Below are 18,642 nucleotides of genomic sequence, written 5' to 3'. Positions count from 1 at the left end.
GTTTTGATTTGAAACATCATTGTAATTTGCCACCGTAATTTCTTCTAGGAAACACTTTGTACATCTTGGGCATTAGGTACATTTGGTAACTCTTCGGTTTGTTTGCTGAACAGATGCCTTTGCTGGAGACAGCGTATTACTCAAACCCTCATTAATACTGTTTAGCACCATGCTTCACTAATTTCCAGAAAAATATTAGTTTTCAGTTTTTTCAGCAGACTAAAATTTACCACCCATTAGGATCAGGGAAGGGACAAGCAGCAAGTGGGCCAGTATAATTTGCTCATTACCCCAGACGCTTGCAAATCTATAAAACTCCAATGGATCTGCAAAAGGTTTATTTCCAGCCTTCTATTTCCACTTCCTACACTTACTCGTCTCTCCTGTTCCCATCTGTTGTGAATTCATAAAGAAGTGGAGTGCATTATTTAGCAATTAGCAAAGAGTGTACTAAGTGGGTGACTTTAATGATCTATAAAATCATTTTTAGTGTGAACGTTTTATTATTGCAGCAGTGATGTACTGGACCAAAAGCGCAGTTCTAATGTAGTTTATTAGTTGGCACAAACTGCGGCACATTAGTTGGGTATTAATTTTGACTTATTGGAGAGACTTACTGGAAACATAAGATAATATGGCATTTAAAATATGCTGCACAAAAGGCAGAAAGAGAGAGAGAAGTTGTAAGTTGTGTTTATAACTTTCAAACAGCCTCAAAATTAGACTCAAAAAATCAACTCATGTAGGTCTGGTGCTATTGATTATATTTCTAACTGAGCAATCTATTCACTGTTTTGATGATTAACTGATTGATTTTAAAAATCAATACAAAGGCCTGAACTAAACAATATCAAAGATTTACAGATTCCTTTGATGTTCCTCCTTCTTTTAAGATTATAAATATTTACTTATTATTAAAAAAAGAAACTTAAAAAGTCTTTATATAAAAAAAAATAAAAAATACAGAAAACTGGTGCATATATCAGGCTCTTTTACCATAAATATGCAATTTACCATTTATTAATTCCTAATTTGGTGAGAAGCTAAATTTTATTTTGGACCCTAAACTCAAATGTGTCACACATCCAGTCACTAAATTCCAGAGTTAATCCCAGGGCAGCCATCAAGTTTCATCAACCTGAAATATACTGTCGCTGTCCAAAGAAAACCACATATCTCCATTTTTGTTGATTTTTATTTTTCCACATCATTTCAACACACTAGTTGTCCTTTAGACCGTGTGAAAATTTCATGATGAATGGACCAATAGAAATGCTTTAAAATCACTTGGAATAAAATCTCTTTACATTACTTACATTAAAAGATAAGACTGTTTTCACCTTTTCCCAAAAAAGTTACTATTTTGGAGATGTCTTTCTTTGGACAGCGACAACATGCATATTTATCCAAGTTTTACTGTCTTGGAGACTGAATTCATTAATTCACACTATGCTTCTCGAAGGGACATGTGCACCTAGCCAGGGATACAGCTGCACGCATGAAACAGCATGGAATAACAGCAGCCTGCCACCGTTCACAATGGGGCGCTTTATATTGACACATCAGTTTGCCCTCTCTGTGACTCTAAAAACTCAAAATAGAAGACTGCATAGAGAAGTAAACTCTGGCTACGCTCTGTGGAGACTGATATGGGCCAAGAGCATAGCTACTGTTCAAACTAAAATATCCTCTCATGAGATCAATTATCAATACAAGGTGTAAAATTTGGACTCCATCAAGCACAACAGTGACATTTCCGGCATGACAGCACCGTCATGCTTAACCAACACTGTTGGAAACATTGATCACCTCCCATTAGCCTCGTCATGGACGCAACACTCTTAGCACTTTATCATGCCACTTATAGTGCTGTAGAATTATAAAAGTCATTAGATTTAATTACTCCAATTATATCCAGATGGAAGCAGAATAATGTGGGCACAGTGAAACAGCAAGGCAGAGATACAGGGCATCCTAATTACATTTAAACCCCAACATTTCCATCTCCATGTGAAATACATGGGGGTTAGTATTAAAAAGGACGCAATGCTATTTAGCACTCTGGCATATGCTCAAAAGAATACTTTTCCTTTTTTGGAACAAAGGTAGAGTAAATACATAACCATGCCATTTTTAAAAGCCTGACTGCATCAAAGTCACACAGAATCGAATGCACCATTCTCGCTTATTACTGGACATGCTCAGAAAAAAATGATAAGCTTTCCACTTCACTGGCTCAACTGATTTTTTCACACAAAACAAGTGTTAAAATCACAATCTTGATTTGTTATTTAACACAATTTGACTCTGCAGACTGCTGGAAACTGCCGAGATGTTTAGGTTTGGCTGTCTGGGTGCTACAGTTGACTTGTAGGTAAGGGCACAGGTCAAGCAGTCAGATCTGTTTTGTCTGTTTTACCATCAATTTCTGCACTTACTCTGTTTACATGCATTTAACACGTGTTCCAAAACATGATATAAACCACTTTCAAGCACATTCTTTTTTCATGATATATATTGCTTAGAGTGGGCTATAAACAAACAAGAAACCTAAATACAATATTACGATAATTATGACTGTCCATTATACATAAGCTGTGACTGTAAAAACTCATTATATCCTATACTGTTACAAATGGATATAAATATACATATATTTAAATATGCAGTAAATATACATAAATATACAGTCCTAAAAAGACCCCTTGTCAAATGACAGGCTTTGATGATTTTCTAAGTAAAAATAAGTTAAACATGCTCTAAAATGAACAAACCTGAATATAATAGCTTTCTTAAAGTGCACAATTTCTGTGCATTTGTTGAATTTAACATTTTGGGGGAAAAAACGTAAAATATGTCAAATATAAAATGTGGCATAACCTTCGCAAAAATAATATTTTATGCCTTTTTTATGCTTAGCATGTAAAATTAATCAAATGAACAGTAATTGTGCATTAAAATTTACAGAATTGTTCTCTCTGTAGAGGACTTGTTAAAACCATCCAAACATGTAATCTAACCACAAGTGTCCAAACTTTTCCTTATGAAAGTACATATCATTCCATACAAAACTGGGATTTCTGAAAGAACTGTAACTGAAGATAATCAATTATGAGCCAAAAAACTACAATTCCCATTTAATTAAGATCTGTTGCAGCAAAGTATCCTTGTTCCTAAGGACACTGACTGCAACACAGTGCTGGCACTTTGATAAAAAAAGCTCTTCTAAGGACTGAGAGAGGTTAGGTGCCTGCTCTCTTGGGATTGCAGTTGTGCAGGCAAGGGTATCGAGGCATGAATTATCTATTAGTGTGACTGATATAACAGCAGGGGACCTATTTTGAAACTGAAAATAGACATATATATCATGAACTGAAAGCTGTATGGCACTTCTGGTGATACCACAAAGCCTCCTCCAGTTTCTTGGTTGCCATGGCTACCTGGATGATTGGTGATATACTTTGCTTTCTTCAGTTAAATTTGACCAACATTTCATACATCAAGTTAGCAGCAAAATTCCATTCTAATGCACACTTCTCCGAAAATAGTCCATCAAAAAAGAGAAAGTAAGAAAAGCAAAAAGGATGTCCATCCTAACGGTGGAAGACGTAAAATTAAGCCTCTCATTCCAAATCCTGTTGTGCACCTGTCTGCCTTCACTGTAGAATGAAAACCACTGCAGGGATGAGAAAGCCAATTGAAACAGATTTTTCAGACAAATTTAGAGGAATTGCTGTGAGTGGTAGGAAGCATCTGGGGGATCTGCAGTGAGATTCAGTCTATCCACAGGCTCAGTCTCCGGCTCAGCCTTTGTGGTTACAACATGATGTGAAAAGGTTAAGGATGGGCTGAGAGGAAGAAAAAAAAACAAAATAATGCTCTAGGAGAGAGAAAAAGAGAGACGCTGGGACTGCTAACAGCCCGCATTTTCTCCATTCGTGAGTGAGCCTGCCACATTACTCAAACCCAGGATGCACCAATATGGGAAATGTAAACGGATGCTGATATCCAACACTTTTCATATACATATCTGCCAATGGCAATATCTATAGATAAACTCTGTCTGGATTAACATTACAGAAAATATTACATTTATTTCTATGGAGTTACAAATGCAGTAAAATCTTATATGGTTCTTCACCATCTGGTTCTTCGAGGGTTCTTTAGTAAAGACAGTGGTTCTATATAGAACCATGAAAACTGAAGATCCATTTGTATTATTGGTTCTTTGAATGGTGAAATAATTCTTCAGATTGACAAAGAATGTGTTTTATAACACTGCAAAAAAATCCATAAAAACAATTCCATCACTCATTTAAAAGAGAATTCTCTTGAACTGCAGTGCATATTCTGTGTATATACAGGAAAATTCATTCACTTCATATACAGAACATTCCATCATTTTACAGCCTTTCCTTTAACTCAAAAGACAAAAATTGTATCATTCACCAGAATCCAACCAATATATTGTTTGGCTGATATCAGTCATTATTGAGAACCCGTAGATTTAGTGGCATCAACATAAAAATACTTTTGATGATATGGCAACAATCAGTGACGTTGTTGGGCTGTGGCATCAACAGTAAACGTAATTCAAACGTAATGTCCTGAAAACAGATCAAAACCTTAAAAGTTTGCCTAACACTTTTAGTAGTGGAGTAACAGGTAAACTTCCCATCGTGCAAATACAATGCTATAACGCCAGCACAGTCCTTAGTGTGTTCCAAGTCTTTTGTGGAAACCATCCATCCATCCATCCATCCATCCATCCATTTTCTAAGCCGCTTCTCCGTCAGGGTCGCGGGGGGTGCTGGAGCCTATCCCAGCAGTCTTCGGGCGGAAGGCAGGATACACCCTGGATGGGCCGCCAGTCCATCGCAGGGCAGACACACAGACACAGACAGACACAGACAGACACTCATACACTCGGGCAATCTAGCATGTCCAATTGGCCTGACTGCATGTCTTTGGACTGTGGGAGGAAACCGGAGAACCCGGAGGAAACCCACACAGACACGGGGAGAACATGCAAACTCCACACAGAGAGGACCCCGGTCACCCACCTGGGGAATCGAACCCAGACCCTCCTCGCTGTGAGGCGACAGCGCTACCCACCACGCCACCGTGCCGCCCGAAACCACCATTAACAAAACCAGGTATATGAGTGCATCCTATCAGATTAAAGTGAGAGGGGAGGGGTCATTTAGACTACTTTACTGTAAACAGCACTATTCTAGAGAAACATACAAAACAAGTCCAAACTGTTCCAATTGTTGGTGAAAGGAATCAAATGTTGAAGGGTTTAATGTCTGTCAAAGGTCCCTCGTAGAAAATTGCCACATGAAATTGTTATGAATATGTTACCCGATGTCTGAGACATCATTTTATCAGACTTCACACAAGTTTTGGGCCTAAAACATATTTTGTTCACATATGTTCATGGCGGATAGATACATGCAGGCCGTTATTTTTCATAGACCACAATTTTACAGTTATCAACACCGCATATAAAAATTCAGAGGGCACCTGTAGTCTCAGCAGGGGTGACACATCTTTCATCTAGGTATAAATCACAGGTTCGTTGGCCTCTACCCATTGTGTCATAATTGCTGATAAAACATAATTACTGAGAGATGGTATTTTATTCCACAGTGCCAATCTAACCAAGCACTATGATCCACTATCAATGAGATATGCATTACAACAGAGCACAAAAGTCATGCATTGTGATACGTCCTCCCACATTCATTCCATACCTCTTCCCATTCACCTCTATCTGCTTTACGTTCATTCTGCTTGGTTTTCACATATTGTGTCCTGAACTGTAATCCCCCAATGCTACAGCAATTTCCTCTTTACTTGACCCAGAAAGCAGAGCCATCCTATCTCTGACTTATGTCTTGTTACTTTGCAGGGGACACGCCGTCTGACCTGAAAAAAAAAAAAAGGCACATCCAGATGGCTGGTGCACCCAAGCTCAGGTCTGAAGCCCAAATATGTCTGGTCTCTGCACAGTCGGGGGGCAAACACAGACCCATGTGATAACAGGATTAACAAATTCAGATTTAGAAGATTCCTCCCAGTATAAATGTGGACTGAGAATCTGTTTCTGAGGGCTGCTGGACTGCTTTAAACTCTAATTTGTCTTATTTGTAGACACTCACTGCCAAATCTAATTTTATCTTGAGAAGTCCACAAATTAGAGAACTTTATTTTTTCAGTCCTAGACATTGTCAAGCAAAAAAAAGTTTTTAATCAGGTTTTCACTTACGTTAAGCCACATGGATAAAGTGGTCACAATGCTGAAAGGCAAATTTACATGGCAAGTATGAAGCTACTTTACTACTTTGAGTAGTCACATTTACAAAAATAAGTTCTTAAGCCCAAAGAGCTTTCAGAACATTATAAAGTCTCCCTAGAGACAGTCGAGTCGGTGTTGGGGGGGCAGGGGGTGTACAATGCAAACCATCACAGAGCCGGATTAACCCAGGGCAACTCTGAGACAAAAAACAATTTGCCAATGGCATATTTTACTGGGTAATGAAGCAGCACCTATAATATAATATATATATATATATTTTAGTAGAATACTGTAACTATTTTTTATCGTAATAATAAAACAGTGATTTCCAAATGGCAACTTTAAAAAAAGGGAAAAAATGTTCATGACCTTAGTTGATGAGATGATTATTTATTATGATTCATTCAATATCATTTATTATGATATTATGATTTATTCCAAGTCATTTTGGACTGTTTAAGTTAGTCCATTTGTCATGTAACATTCACACAATGTAAAGGGTAGCCAGCATTTTAATATAAGATTGATAATATGTTATGTATCCAAGAACATTCAAGGAGGCTCAAAAGTGACATTTCAGATACAAAAACAAATCATTTCACTAAGTTTCCTTTCTATTTAGTCACTGATTTAGTTACTATGCATTACAGATATATTGATACACTCTGCTCAGGATTCAGTCTGATTCATGATACTGGGTTTAATATTCAGTATTGTTACAATATTTTGAACAAAATTTGAATTTAACAAAATACAGGTAGCACAACTTACTAGCACCACTAACACTGGGTTCATAATGCATTACTAATAGAATGTCCATTCTCCATAATGCATTGTCACAGTTCTGCACTGCAATATCACAATGTTATGACATGCTGTTAGAACCTACTATACATTCTCTATTATGTAACAGAGCATATCATGTCTAGTATGTAGCAGCAAAAACACATTAGGATGTTCATCTTCTATAGTACAGAACACAATAACAGGTCTCCTCCAACATCATCTGATGTCAAGCACGTCACCAGCAGCTAATTCCCTTAAATTGTTGTGAGCACATTTGTGCTTTGAGTGCTTAGATGACAGGAAATCTGTTTAAGCCCACAATTCCACACAAAGGCATGTAATTGTAGGCTTTAATGAAGAAAAATGTAAGGACCAAGTGATAACACAAGCTAAGGAAAGCTAAAGGGCAAATTTTATAGTAGAAACAATGCATCACGATGTTATGATATTGCAATGCAAAACTGTGACAATATACATTGTGAAGATGTGACAATGCATCATGGGGAATCTAATGTCATTTGAACATCTAAGTTTGCAAATTATCAACAACTCACTCCAGCACTCCCTCTACCACCCAGCTCTACACTACAACTAAATGAAATCCCTGTATTGCCAGTTTGAATCAGTTTCATCTCATTGATGTTACCTAATAAATGCATGTTCCTGAGTTAGTTGTAAGTTTCACTTGATAATTGTTTGGTCAAACTAACACTTGAGTAAAACTCAATATCTTCCCACTGGCTCCTGCCACCAGCCTTACTTGCCCTTATTGAGTCGTCTTTCTCACCTCTGTGCATTGTTCTGATCATCCTTGATATGTGGTTACTAGCTGTGAGAGTGAGTTACTGTCTACCCTGAGTGTGTCTGTGGTTAGTGGGTAGTACAGTAACAACCACATGATGTAGATGTTAAACTTGAAGTGTTTATCTTTCTTTTTTCTATATTTTTTCCATTAAGGTCCACATTATTACGTTTGCATGGATTTGTGTAATCATAATAGTCATTAATTATGTTTACATGACCATTTTCCTACCCCACTTTATTCCTTAGAATTGAGGAAGCTGTTTTTGCTACCATGCCTTAGTTTGATATTTGTAAATGACCTTTTCTGATTGGCTGTCTTTTTCAAAACGTAGTCTAGGTTGAAATACTCCTAAAACTGGGATAAAACGTCGGTGTTAATGGACATAGCCTAATTGCTGCAGGCTGAAAAGAGGGTTGTACCATAATACGTTTTGTCTTTGTGACCTTACAAACACAGTCAGTTCAATATTGTCCATGTTTGCAGCTTAATTTCCATATATAGATCAAATGAACCGCTCATTTTGAAACTTTAACAACACATGCTTTTACATACTACATCAAACTCTTTTATTGCATAAAGTTAAGGTACACTGGGGTTTTTTAATGCATTTAAATGCACTGGTCCCTTTAAATGCATAATGTATACTTTCATTAGCTGAACATCACTATTTTAAGTTGAATATAGGAGTAGTACATAAAAATGACCTTGGATGGGTTTCCCTAAAAGTATCTTAGCACAACAATGATTCTTAAATGGAGCGAGTATAATACTGAACACCCTCTCTTCCAGTTAAGTTCCAGTTAACACTAAGATCCGAAAAAGGTCCAGTTAATGATTTTTGTGTGATTTATGTGAATTAAGCAAGTACATATCACTCAATCTTACAAGTGACCTGACAGTTGTATGTAGGAGTAGTACATACAGGTAACAATTTGACATGACATTTCTTGATTCAAGAAGATTTTTTGAGTGTGGGATCATTAATAAGTTGAACAATATTATTACATTTATGGCATTTGGCAGACACTCCTATCCAGATTGACTTACAATTTTTTTACACAAAAGGTAGTAGGAGTCTTGCCCAAGGACTCTTATTGGTATAGCATAGGGTGCTTACCCAGGTGGAGGATTAATGGTATTACCCATTAGACTATAGCAACAACATGATTATAGTCATTATTTTTCTGCATTCAAATTTTGGTCAAAATTGTGAACCCAGTATCATGAACCTATTCAAATTAAATCATGGATTGAGAACATCATTAAACATGCAGCAAACAAAATGTTGACATTTTAGTACTGTTTTAATTCAAGAGAATGATGAATGCAGAAACATAACATGTTTTCATAAGGATAAACTAATAAATTAAAGAAAATACGGCACTGTGCCGTTCTTCAAGGGTTCTTTATCAAGACATTGGTTACATACTCAACTTTAACATCTTAAAGAACCATTTTAAAGCCTCACAGAACAGCAAGTGTGCTTCCAAGATTGCAGCAGGTAATTTTCCAACCATAGATCAGCTTTTGAGTCACCATGGTTCATAGAAATGCCTAATGCGTCTCTAATCATTAAATGTAATCCTGACATGTCTGATAACACCACAACATAAGAAGCATAACCCCTCGAGGGCATACGGACATTACTCACAGATCAAAACTTGGCGGCTATTTTTAATCTCTTGTTGACCTGAGGGGTAACATTTTTAGAACACTGAATTTATTGCGATGCTGTTTAGATGAGCAGCAAAGAACATCCATGTGAGCTTACTGCACTGCGTTCTGACAGACACTGAGAGATTATAGCATGACCTATTTCGGTTTATCAAGAACATTTCCATCATTTGATTTAAGCTAGGTTGAGACAAACCAGGGCAAAAGTCTGCCCTCATTCTTTATCAAATAAGGATTATTTCTTTTTACTTTCAGTCTTCAAGAGAAAGTTGGAGCCACATTCACAATGAAAATCAGAGCAACAGAGCTGATATAGGAGCAAAGTAGCTCCAATGAGCCCCTATATTCTACGACCTTGTTTCCAAACAGTTGGAATGCTGTGCAGAATAAAAATGGAACGCAATGATGTGCAAATCATTTAAACCGTAATATTTAGTTGACAGTAGTACAAATACAGGATATCACATGTTGAAACAGAAATGTTATTGCTTTTTGAAAATTATATGAACTTGATGCCAGCAATACATTTTCATAAAGTCGAGAAAAGGGTATATTAACCACGGTGTTGCATCACCCCTTCTTTTAATAACACTCTGTAAGTGTTTGGAAACTGAGGAGACCAATTGCTATAATTTTCCTGTTTTTGCTTAATACAGGAGTTCAGCTGCTCCAAAGTTTAGGGTCTCATTTGTCCTATTTTTCTGTTTCATAATGAGCCAAATGTTTTCGGTGGGTGACAGATCTGGACTGCAGGCAGGCCAGTGTAGCACCCAAACTCTATTACTACAGACCCATTCTGTTGCAGAATGTGCTTTGACATTGTCTTGCTGAAATAATCAAGGCCTTTCCTGAAAAAGGCATTATCTGAATGGCAGCATATGTGCCAAAACCCATATATACACACACACACACACACACACACACACACACACACACACACACACACACATATAGTTCTAAATGAACTCGGGGCCCAGAGAAGTTGGCAGCGTTTCTGGATCCTGTTAATATACAGCTTCGTCTTCGCCTGAGTTTTAACTTGCATGTGTAGATACATTTGTAAAGTACAAGTAAATGATGGCAGTATCAAACAGATACCTGATACCAGTATCTGTATTGAGGCATCCCTAATTATAGCCCAAAAATTTTACTTTTGTTGGATTATTTAAAGAAATTAACCCATCAAAACAAGAGCTGGGGAACATGACTATATATATATCATTACTCTGATAAATTATTTTACAATACAATACAGTATGCTTTTATGAACATATCATGAATATCATTATACTTGTAGAACACTGACCAACTGCCTGTTTCTTAAAATAGTCCTGTTTATCTGGATTTAGTGTAACACAGTATGCAAAAGAAAATCACTCAACTCAGTTTTTGATGGTATTCTCTAAAATTTAGCAATCCTTTTTCTGTGTTCCAACTAATCAGATGTCTGAAAAAATAAATATTGTGACAATTTGACAATTTCAAAGGGTGCAATTTTCAACTCACAAGACCAGCAATTTTTATTGCAGCCTACATTATCTACAATTCATCAACATGTTGTAAGTGGTGAAATTTAACCTAATTGCATGGAGCTTGTGAGCTGCCTGTAGATGAGATATACCGGTCAGAAGCAAACAAAACACCCTGTGAATACCCAACACGACTAACTGGTAGTTGGGCACACTTTGTTCATAATTTCATTAATTTATAGAAAATAATGGCAGTTTAAATTGCAGGCACAGTATTTGTCAGAGTAAGTGCAATTAAATACTATTCCCAAATTTTTCAAGCCTACAGGAAAATCTAAATCCTGGCAAACCAAGTGACTTTGATCCAGCAACAGCTCAGAACACTAATCTACAGTTGATATTAATAAGCTTAAGTTAATATCCACAATGTGTATATATGATTAGATAATTAGTTATTATTGTACACTTACATTGTTCATCCCAAATGTGTTATCATTTGTAATCAGTTCAGTTTTAATTCCCTGTCAGCATCCTATTATCAAAAAAAAAGATTTAAGGGATATTATTTACTTTACCCTATATCCACTACGCGTCGCTGGCTTCCTTTACCATGAAGACTAACATATTTCTCTAAGGAGTCTTTTATGGCCACTGACAGCTGCTTGAAGCCAAATTTTAATACCAGATGCAAATGTGGTCTGATGCAACAAGAACAACAAACTGCAATATATCCAATTATCCAACAAACACGATAAGCCCAAAAGCAGGCTCACGAGGCACTTCTGAATACACTATAATGAATGGACTGCAAACGCTAAAGATTGAGTGCACATTTACCTCATTCTCTGTATAGATTCTTCTGGCTTTAAGCAGCTAAAACAAACAGCAATGAAAGGAAAACTCACACCGGGAAGGCAGTCTAACCTCTAATTCGTTTAAAGTCTTCAATGTTTCCAATAAACTGCATCCACAGTTTTATCTGCCTGTTTATTTGCATAACATTATATTACCCACAACTACATTCAACCACAATGCCTTTAACACAGTGTAGTTTTGTGAACCTAGAACATTTTCCTTTTTCAGTTAACTTATCTTCTAATGCAGTACAAGAAAAAACTAAATCTGGGTATTTGTTGTGTTCGTTAACCTGCTAGTGGATCCATGTTTAACCAGTCCAAAGATAAATGGACACATTTCCAAAAAGCTTAGCTTTGAGATAACACATTGCTTTCTGATAGCAAGCAAAGCTGAACCAGCTGTTGACCATATAAACAGGATTATAAAAGCAACTATGGTGTTTTATGATTATTCTTCGCTTTTTTGTTTTCTTTTTCATCTTCCTGACTTGTTTTCAACTAGAAATACTCAACAGATCCTCACCATAACATATTTTCCACTTCTAACAACTTCAAACATTTTAACAACCCTGTGGCATCAACATTTATGTTATTATTTATGGCTTTTATTATTTCCAATTCACTTTGGCTTTTGAAGTCTAAATGGTAAACACACTGTGTTTAACTTAAATTGTGCATGTTAATATAGGCTTTCTTAAACATGACCAACAAAGCTCTTGTCTATCAGGGAAGGAAAAAAACACTTCAGAGGAAAAATCAGTTCCTCAAATATTGCAGAGTTCTGTGCAAAATGTCATCACCCTATCATCACTGTCTGGACAAAACCTCAGATCTCCAAAACGATAACTTTAGAGGAAAAAGGAGAAACATTGTTGTTATTTTTGAATGGAAGTAAGGGGAACCAGAAGATTTTTCTAAGTAATTATGGACCATTTCTATTCCTCCATTCATTCAGAAATGTTAATACATTTTAGCCTAAAGGGCAGCCAGCATTTTCAAATTGAAAGTGAAAAATTGTCTTAAGAATGAAAATACAAGGTTTTGTCCCATCAGCAACAACAAACTATATTTTCACTCATCTTAAAAGCATTTTATTTGTGTATTTCTTGTGTTCTTGTATTTGTGTGTTTCTTTAAAAACATTGTACCTATTCTATTACACAGACGAAGTGAAGTAAAAGACATTAATGTAAGGCAAATAAAGTGAGGCAGTTTCCAGTGACTGTTGTAATTCCATTCAATGACACATAATGGATAATAGATTTCCAGGTGCTTTATTGCAACATTTTAAAATAATGATGAATTGTTCCACCTCTAGCCAAGCTATTAGAGTTTAACACACTTTTAATCACAACTGTTTGTGTGAATAACATTTATGATCTTCGTCTCATGATTTGCTCAGCCCTAACATGGATAAAAAATATCTATTTTGAGTCACAAGCAAGGATTAAACTTAACACATAAAACATATATGAGGCTGAATAGTATTTAAAGGTAATGCTAATGCCTCCTTGTAATCTCCATTTAATGAGAATTTACTCAGTGTGAACAGCGATATGAAGTACAGTAAACTGCACCATCATGCTCAAGCTGCTCTCCAGCTAAAGATGTAGGTGGGGGGCTGTGCTGCTGCTGCATTTCAGAATTCAATTCCTCAGTTCATTAACTACCTGCAGAACAGATTTAAACCATCCGTTAATAAGATGGTTCCAATTTCCAGCAAGCGTCAAGGTGCATTCTAGTAATGACTGATCATGTTTACTTGTAAATAGGTGAAGTGCAAATGACTCCTATTTAAATGGCTCACTGATTGAAATAAATGTAGTATTTTAAGCCTCAATCCATCAAGTTTCCAAATCTGGCAGAAAGTGACCATTACAGATAATAATATATTGACTGAGACTTCAGACACTGACATGCTTTCATCCGTATGAGCTGAAGTACTAATAAGAACCCAAAAATCAGGTCTTACAGCACTTTCTACCACTGCAGAACGTCCCTAATTTTTCTGCAACAGTGTCCTGACTAATGGTACGGAACAGATACATGCATGAGAAAGAACCTAATGGACTCTTTTTCTCAGCCAACAGGCATCCCAATTCACTTCACAAGTTTTTCTACTGAAAAAACTGTGGTGTTTCTATGCAAAAAAAGCTCTTTTTGAATAAATGGAGACCAAACACTCCAAATACTGGCATGAAATCAATTTTAGAGGCCACTGAGGTCTCTTTAGAAAATAATTCTAATTCTGAGAGGAGATCCATCTTTATACCTACAATGTGGATGGTGGACATGATGAGCAGCTTTTGTCTTTGTCAGTGGCAGAGTGCACTTAGGTCCTCACTATCCAATTTCATATTGGGTTTTTTTTAATGTGTGTCAGAAATGCTGCTTTTTCCACAAAGATCTAACGGCCTAATCCAACATCTATCTATTGCGCTACTGCTTTCATAATTTTTCTTTTATACTTGTGAAAAGGGCATTTTTCAGAAATGTTATTCAACAAACAAGACTGCTGTAGAAAACCAAAGAAATAGGACAAAGTTCAAATCTAAAGGAGCGTGTCACTCATGTGTTTACCACGAACGTACTGTAGAGAATAAAATATAACCAAAAACAACAACAGTCATATGTTTAACCACAGCTGAGACAGGAATAAATATAAAGGATCTCATCTCCTCTTTTTTTCCTAGAGTAAAGCAGCCAATCAATAGCAAGGCTGGCATGGTAGACTCCAGCCGCAATCCTCTAAATATTCTTATGTGGATTAGCTGATCCCCCAGCCATTTTTATTTTCACTCTGTAAGGTATTAGTCTGACAGCCAAGTGGAGCAAAACAAATACTACACACTTCAAAGGGGAGGAAATGTCTAATAACAGCAACCTGCTTAAACTATTTCTTTTCATTTGCCATCTGAACATGTGCTGTGCTGCACGCCTTAAATAAGATGTCCTTTGTACACAGGGGGTCAGTTTACTGGATAAAGATTAGGCCTAGTCCTGACGAAGAGCTCTTTCTACTGAGAATACCCACTCACCATGTATTTTAATCCAACGTCTTAATCTGTGTCCAGAAATCTGGTTCTGCATCCCAGCTGAGCACATTCCTTAGTCACCAATGCAATCCAAGCTCCTGAAATAGGGAGCTAGGGCTATTGTCAACGAAGAGCCATTACACATAGAGGTCTACATCTTTCATATGCAAAGATTCTTAAGGAGACCACCATGGGAGGATGAAATGATGCTTAAGGCCTCAGTACAACAGACACACACTAGATTCAGTTCAGAGGCCTAAGATATTAAAAAGCCTGAGGGGGTAGTCCGAGACAAATTTGGGCAAATGTAACTCAAGCTTTGAGAGTCAATGTTAACAAATGTGTGAATGTGGTAAGTACATCAGCCAGGTTTAATATGCTAAGGCTCTAAATCCTTTATGTCTCTCCACAGCTGATTCCCTGGAGCAAGAGCAAACCAACTAATGGTCTTTTAACTGCCTGTGATGTCTGTTCCCAATCGCGACACTGTCTCCATGAAATCACAAACTACGTCTAAGAACTAATGTAATAGCTGCCCGACCGCTGCTAAACAAACAGGAAAAACACACACCACAATACATATTATTATGACCATATATACCCTGTTACCATGTTATTAAAGTAATTATAGTACCCATAATAATACTGCAAGGACAGGTAGTCCTGAGTGCTACTGCCAAAAATTAAATATCATAATATTTCCCAAATAAATGATGGTATCATACGACTTAAGTTAGCATTGATAAAGTTGGTCATAATGAACCAACTGTTCCTGAGATTATTTATATTATTCCTGCTCTATGCTAAAACAATGTGTAGCAAATCTAGGATAGCTTGTGGTGTATTGTAAACAATATCCAGACTGAAAGTCCATTCACAGAAAAGAAATGTGCTATTTATTTCAAAACAAAACTGACTGCCAACGCCACTGTTTCACGAAACGTGTAACTTCTCATATAACGTGCACCTATCAACACCTTTAAGACTGAAAATCAATATGCCATCTTAATATCACGGTATACCGGTATGGACGATATCGCTCACCAATAGAAACAAGACCACACACAGGTTTTCAATACAGGGTAAACAAAACCCAACCACTGACTCAGAAATGACAAGTGAAACTTATTTATTAGAACTAATATGAACTGAGGAGAGCCGAAAGCCTCCAACTTGCCATATTACCTTGACACTTCAAAAGTCCTCAGAAACAACAGTTCAGGTCTTAGCAGCTTAGCTAGTCGCCAGCTCCGGGCCAAGGCCGGCTTTAACGAGCCTGTGGAAGCGCACAGGCGACAGAGGCAGCTTTTTGGAGGGAAACAGAGCCACAGATCCGTTATATCTTTTCTACCTTGTGAGTTTTATCGTGTGTTTATCCGCATAGCCGCTGTCAATACGAGCCCTGGGCGCCTGTTAACCCGCTCTTAACCTCTTTTGTCTTGAGGTAAATATCTTCCTCACGGATTGCACTCTCACAACAAAGCCAACAGCGAAACGGCGGCTAACCGCACTAAGGTCTAAAATACACACAGACACTTGGTCTGAAATACACAATCGACTTGTTGCCCTGTTGAGAAGACTACAAACATCTCTATCTCCCCTGTTTGGTAAAACGAGGTTAACTGCACCATTCCCTGTTAAACCATTCATTTTCTCCCAGCTGTGTTCCGCTCTTGCTGCCGTCCAGCTGCCAGCGTGTCGCACGAACCTACTCGAGTTTTCCGTTCCACCTTAAACGTATAGGCGCCAGAACGGAACTGCTGCACCATTTAAGGTGGAACGGAAAATTCAGCGAATAAGTCAACTTCAGCCTCGTGCGACACACTGCAATGGTCAACGCAGAGGAGCGCGGAACGTTACCAGACTGTAATAACAGGCTCTTTCTGCTTCCCTGGTTTTCCATAACAGTAGAGGTTTACGGATATGCTGCACACGAGGAACTAGCTGGCTAACTTAATTCGGTGTGTTTAAAAGCGCTGGGAGCTTTCGGAGAGGAGAGGAAGCGTGAATGGTAGCAGTAATGCACAACCCGAAAGCAGCAGCACTACGAGCGCCATTCAACACATTCGTAATGCACCGAAATCTGAAATAATGCAGCCAACGTGAGCGGAGCCCACAGCCAGATTTCAGGAAACAGGAAACTTTATTTTGCACAAAGCATCATTACACAGTCGTGCCGAGAGCACCGTGCACAGTTTCACTGAACACCCACACGGCCAGCTCCAACAACGCAACAAAGTAGCTCCGCTTCGCGGTCCGTTTCGGACACTTTCCACAGCCGCACACTTTCAGTTGGTGCTGGCTACAAGGAAGACATGCCGCATAGCACAGCCGTCTGAGCGAGTGTGTACGAGGATCACTGACGAGTCTGTCATCCATCATCCAAAGCAAATCACATCAGCTCTCAGACTCACCGGCAGTGATTCAGCACGCATCGCCATTCACAAACTGCTGTATTTATCGGGCAGTGAGTGAATGGTCGGGGCTTTCTGCTGATGAATAAAGTAAAGAAGCCCCAGTGCGAGAACTCAGACTCACACACCACTCTTTCTCCCACTTCTGCTTTAGGCGACCAGCTCCGCGGGCTAAAGTGGCTCATAGGCAAAAGCTAGGAAATAAAACATCTGCGGATGTCATCTGAAGTCAACAACAGAAGCAGTGGAGTGAGAAATCCGCCTCGCACAAGCAACTTTTCCAGCCATTAACATTTTCGCCAACTCTTACTTTCCCCCCTCATCACCATCCATATGGCGTAGCGTATCCAGCACTGACGCGAGAGAGCTCAGTTAGTTTTGACGCCCCCCTCGCTGTTGCTCGTTCCGGAGATTTCCCCCCCTCCTGTAAACGCGGGAGCTGAAGTGTTAGTCTGAATTGTGTCCTACCTTTAAGAACAGCTGCCGCAATCGTGAGTAAAAACAGAAGGGCTGCGAGAGATCCGTTGGCCGCGTTCGCCATGTTGGACACCTGCTTTCTTTCTGACGATGCGAGTTGTAGCTACTTCACCTACAGAGAGAGGGAGAGAGGGAGAGAGGGAGAGGGGGGGGGGGGGGGGGGAGTGAGTGTGTGAGAGAGAGAGAGAGAGAGAGAGAGATAGAGAGAGAGAGAGAGAGAGAGAGCTTCACGTAATGACATGCAAGGAAAGGGAGGGAGAAACGAACAACCAGACATTCATAAAAAAATCAGTGGCTAGTTTTATAACCAAACAACATAATCACTCCTGTCTTCAGTTTGATCAAACGGATGATTTAATACAAAAATACACACGATAAAAACAGATATACCATAATATACCATATACAACAAGGACAAAACATAAACTAGCAGTTATATATTTGTTATATATGTATGTGTATGTACACATGGTGTATGTATGTATGTACACACACACACACACACACACACACACGAATGAGTGTGCGAATAACCTGACTTGAATCAAAATAACATATTATTAACAGAAAGTTTTTGAAAGGCGTGATTATATTCTTTTATCCTAATAAATGTCATTATTTACTCAAAATCTCCATTATTTCCCAAATATTTGCGTTGTCTCTTCCCCATTCAGCTTCAGTGTTGGTCTTCAGATGAAAACAATACTGGAAAGGCGTTAAGAGGGAGACACAGCGCCCCTAGTGGTGATGCCCCAGCATGCTTTTCTGTCTCTGCTTTTGACTTGAAATATTCACATATCCTTCCTCACGTTTTCAACTGCATTC

The 18,642-nt window shown here is 38.1% G+C and overlaps 1 protein-coding gene across 9 annotated transcripts in view; it reads right to left on the bottom strand.

The window, feature by feature from the left end:
* The window catches only part of cadm1a (cell adhesion molecule 1a), a 319,434-nt gene extending 301,487 nt beyond the window's left edge, over positions 1-17,947 (bottom strand). For 8 of the 9 annotated variants that reach the window (XM_017698539.2, XM_017698540.2, XM_017698543.2 and 5 more), the window contains exon 1: positions 17,809-17,947. In XM_017698539.2, the coding sequence (XP_017554028.1) occupies positions 17,809-17,881 (73 nt within the window). In that variant the 5' untranslated portion in view covers positions 17,882-17,947. The remainder of the gene's footprint in view (positions 1-17,808) is intronic. The other variant, XM_017698541.2, reaches the window with a different exon arrangement.
* Positions 17,948-18,642: the final 695 nt, after the last annotated feature.

This window comes from Pygocentrus nattereri, chromosome 16 (genome assembly GCF_015220715.1).
Source record: "Pygocentrus nattereri isolate fPygNat1 chromosome 16, fPygNat1.pri, whole genome shotgun sequence".
Classification (NCBI taxonomy): domain Eukaryota; kingdom Metazoa; phylum Chordata; class Actinopteri; order Characiformes; family Serrasalmidae; genus Pygocentrus; species Pygocentrus nattereri.
Note: the sequence above shows the minus strand (reverse complement) of the source record. Positions and strands in the feature narration are given on the sequence as shown.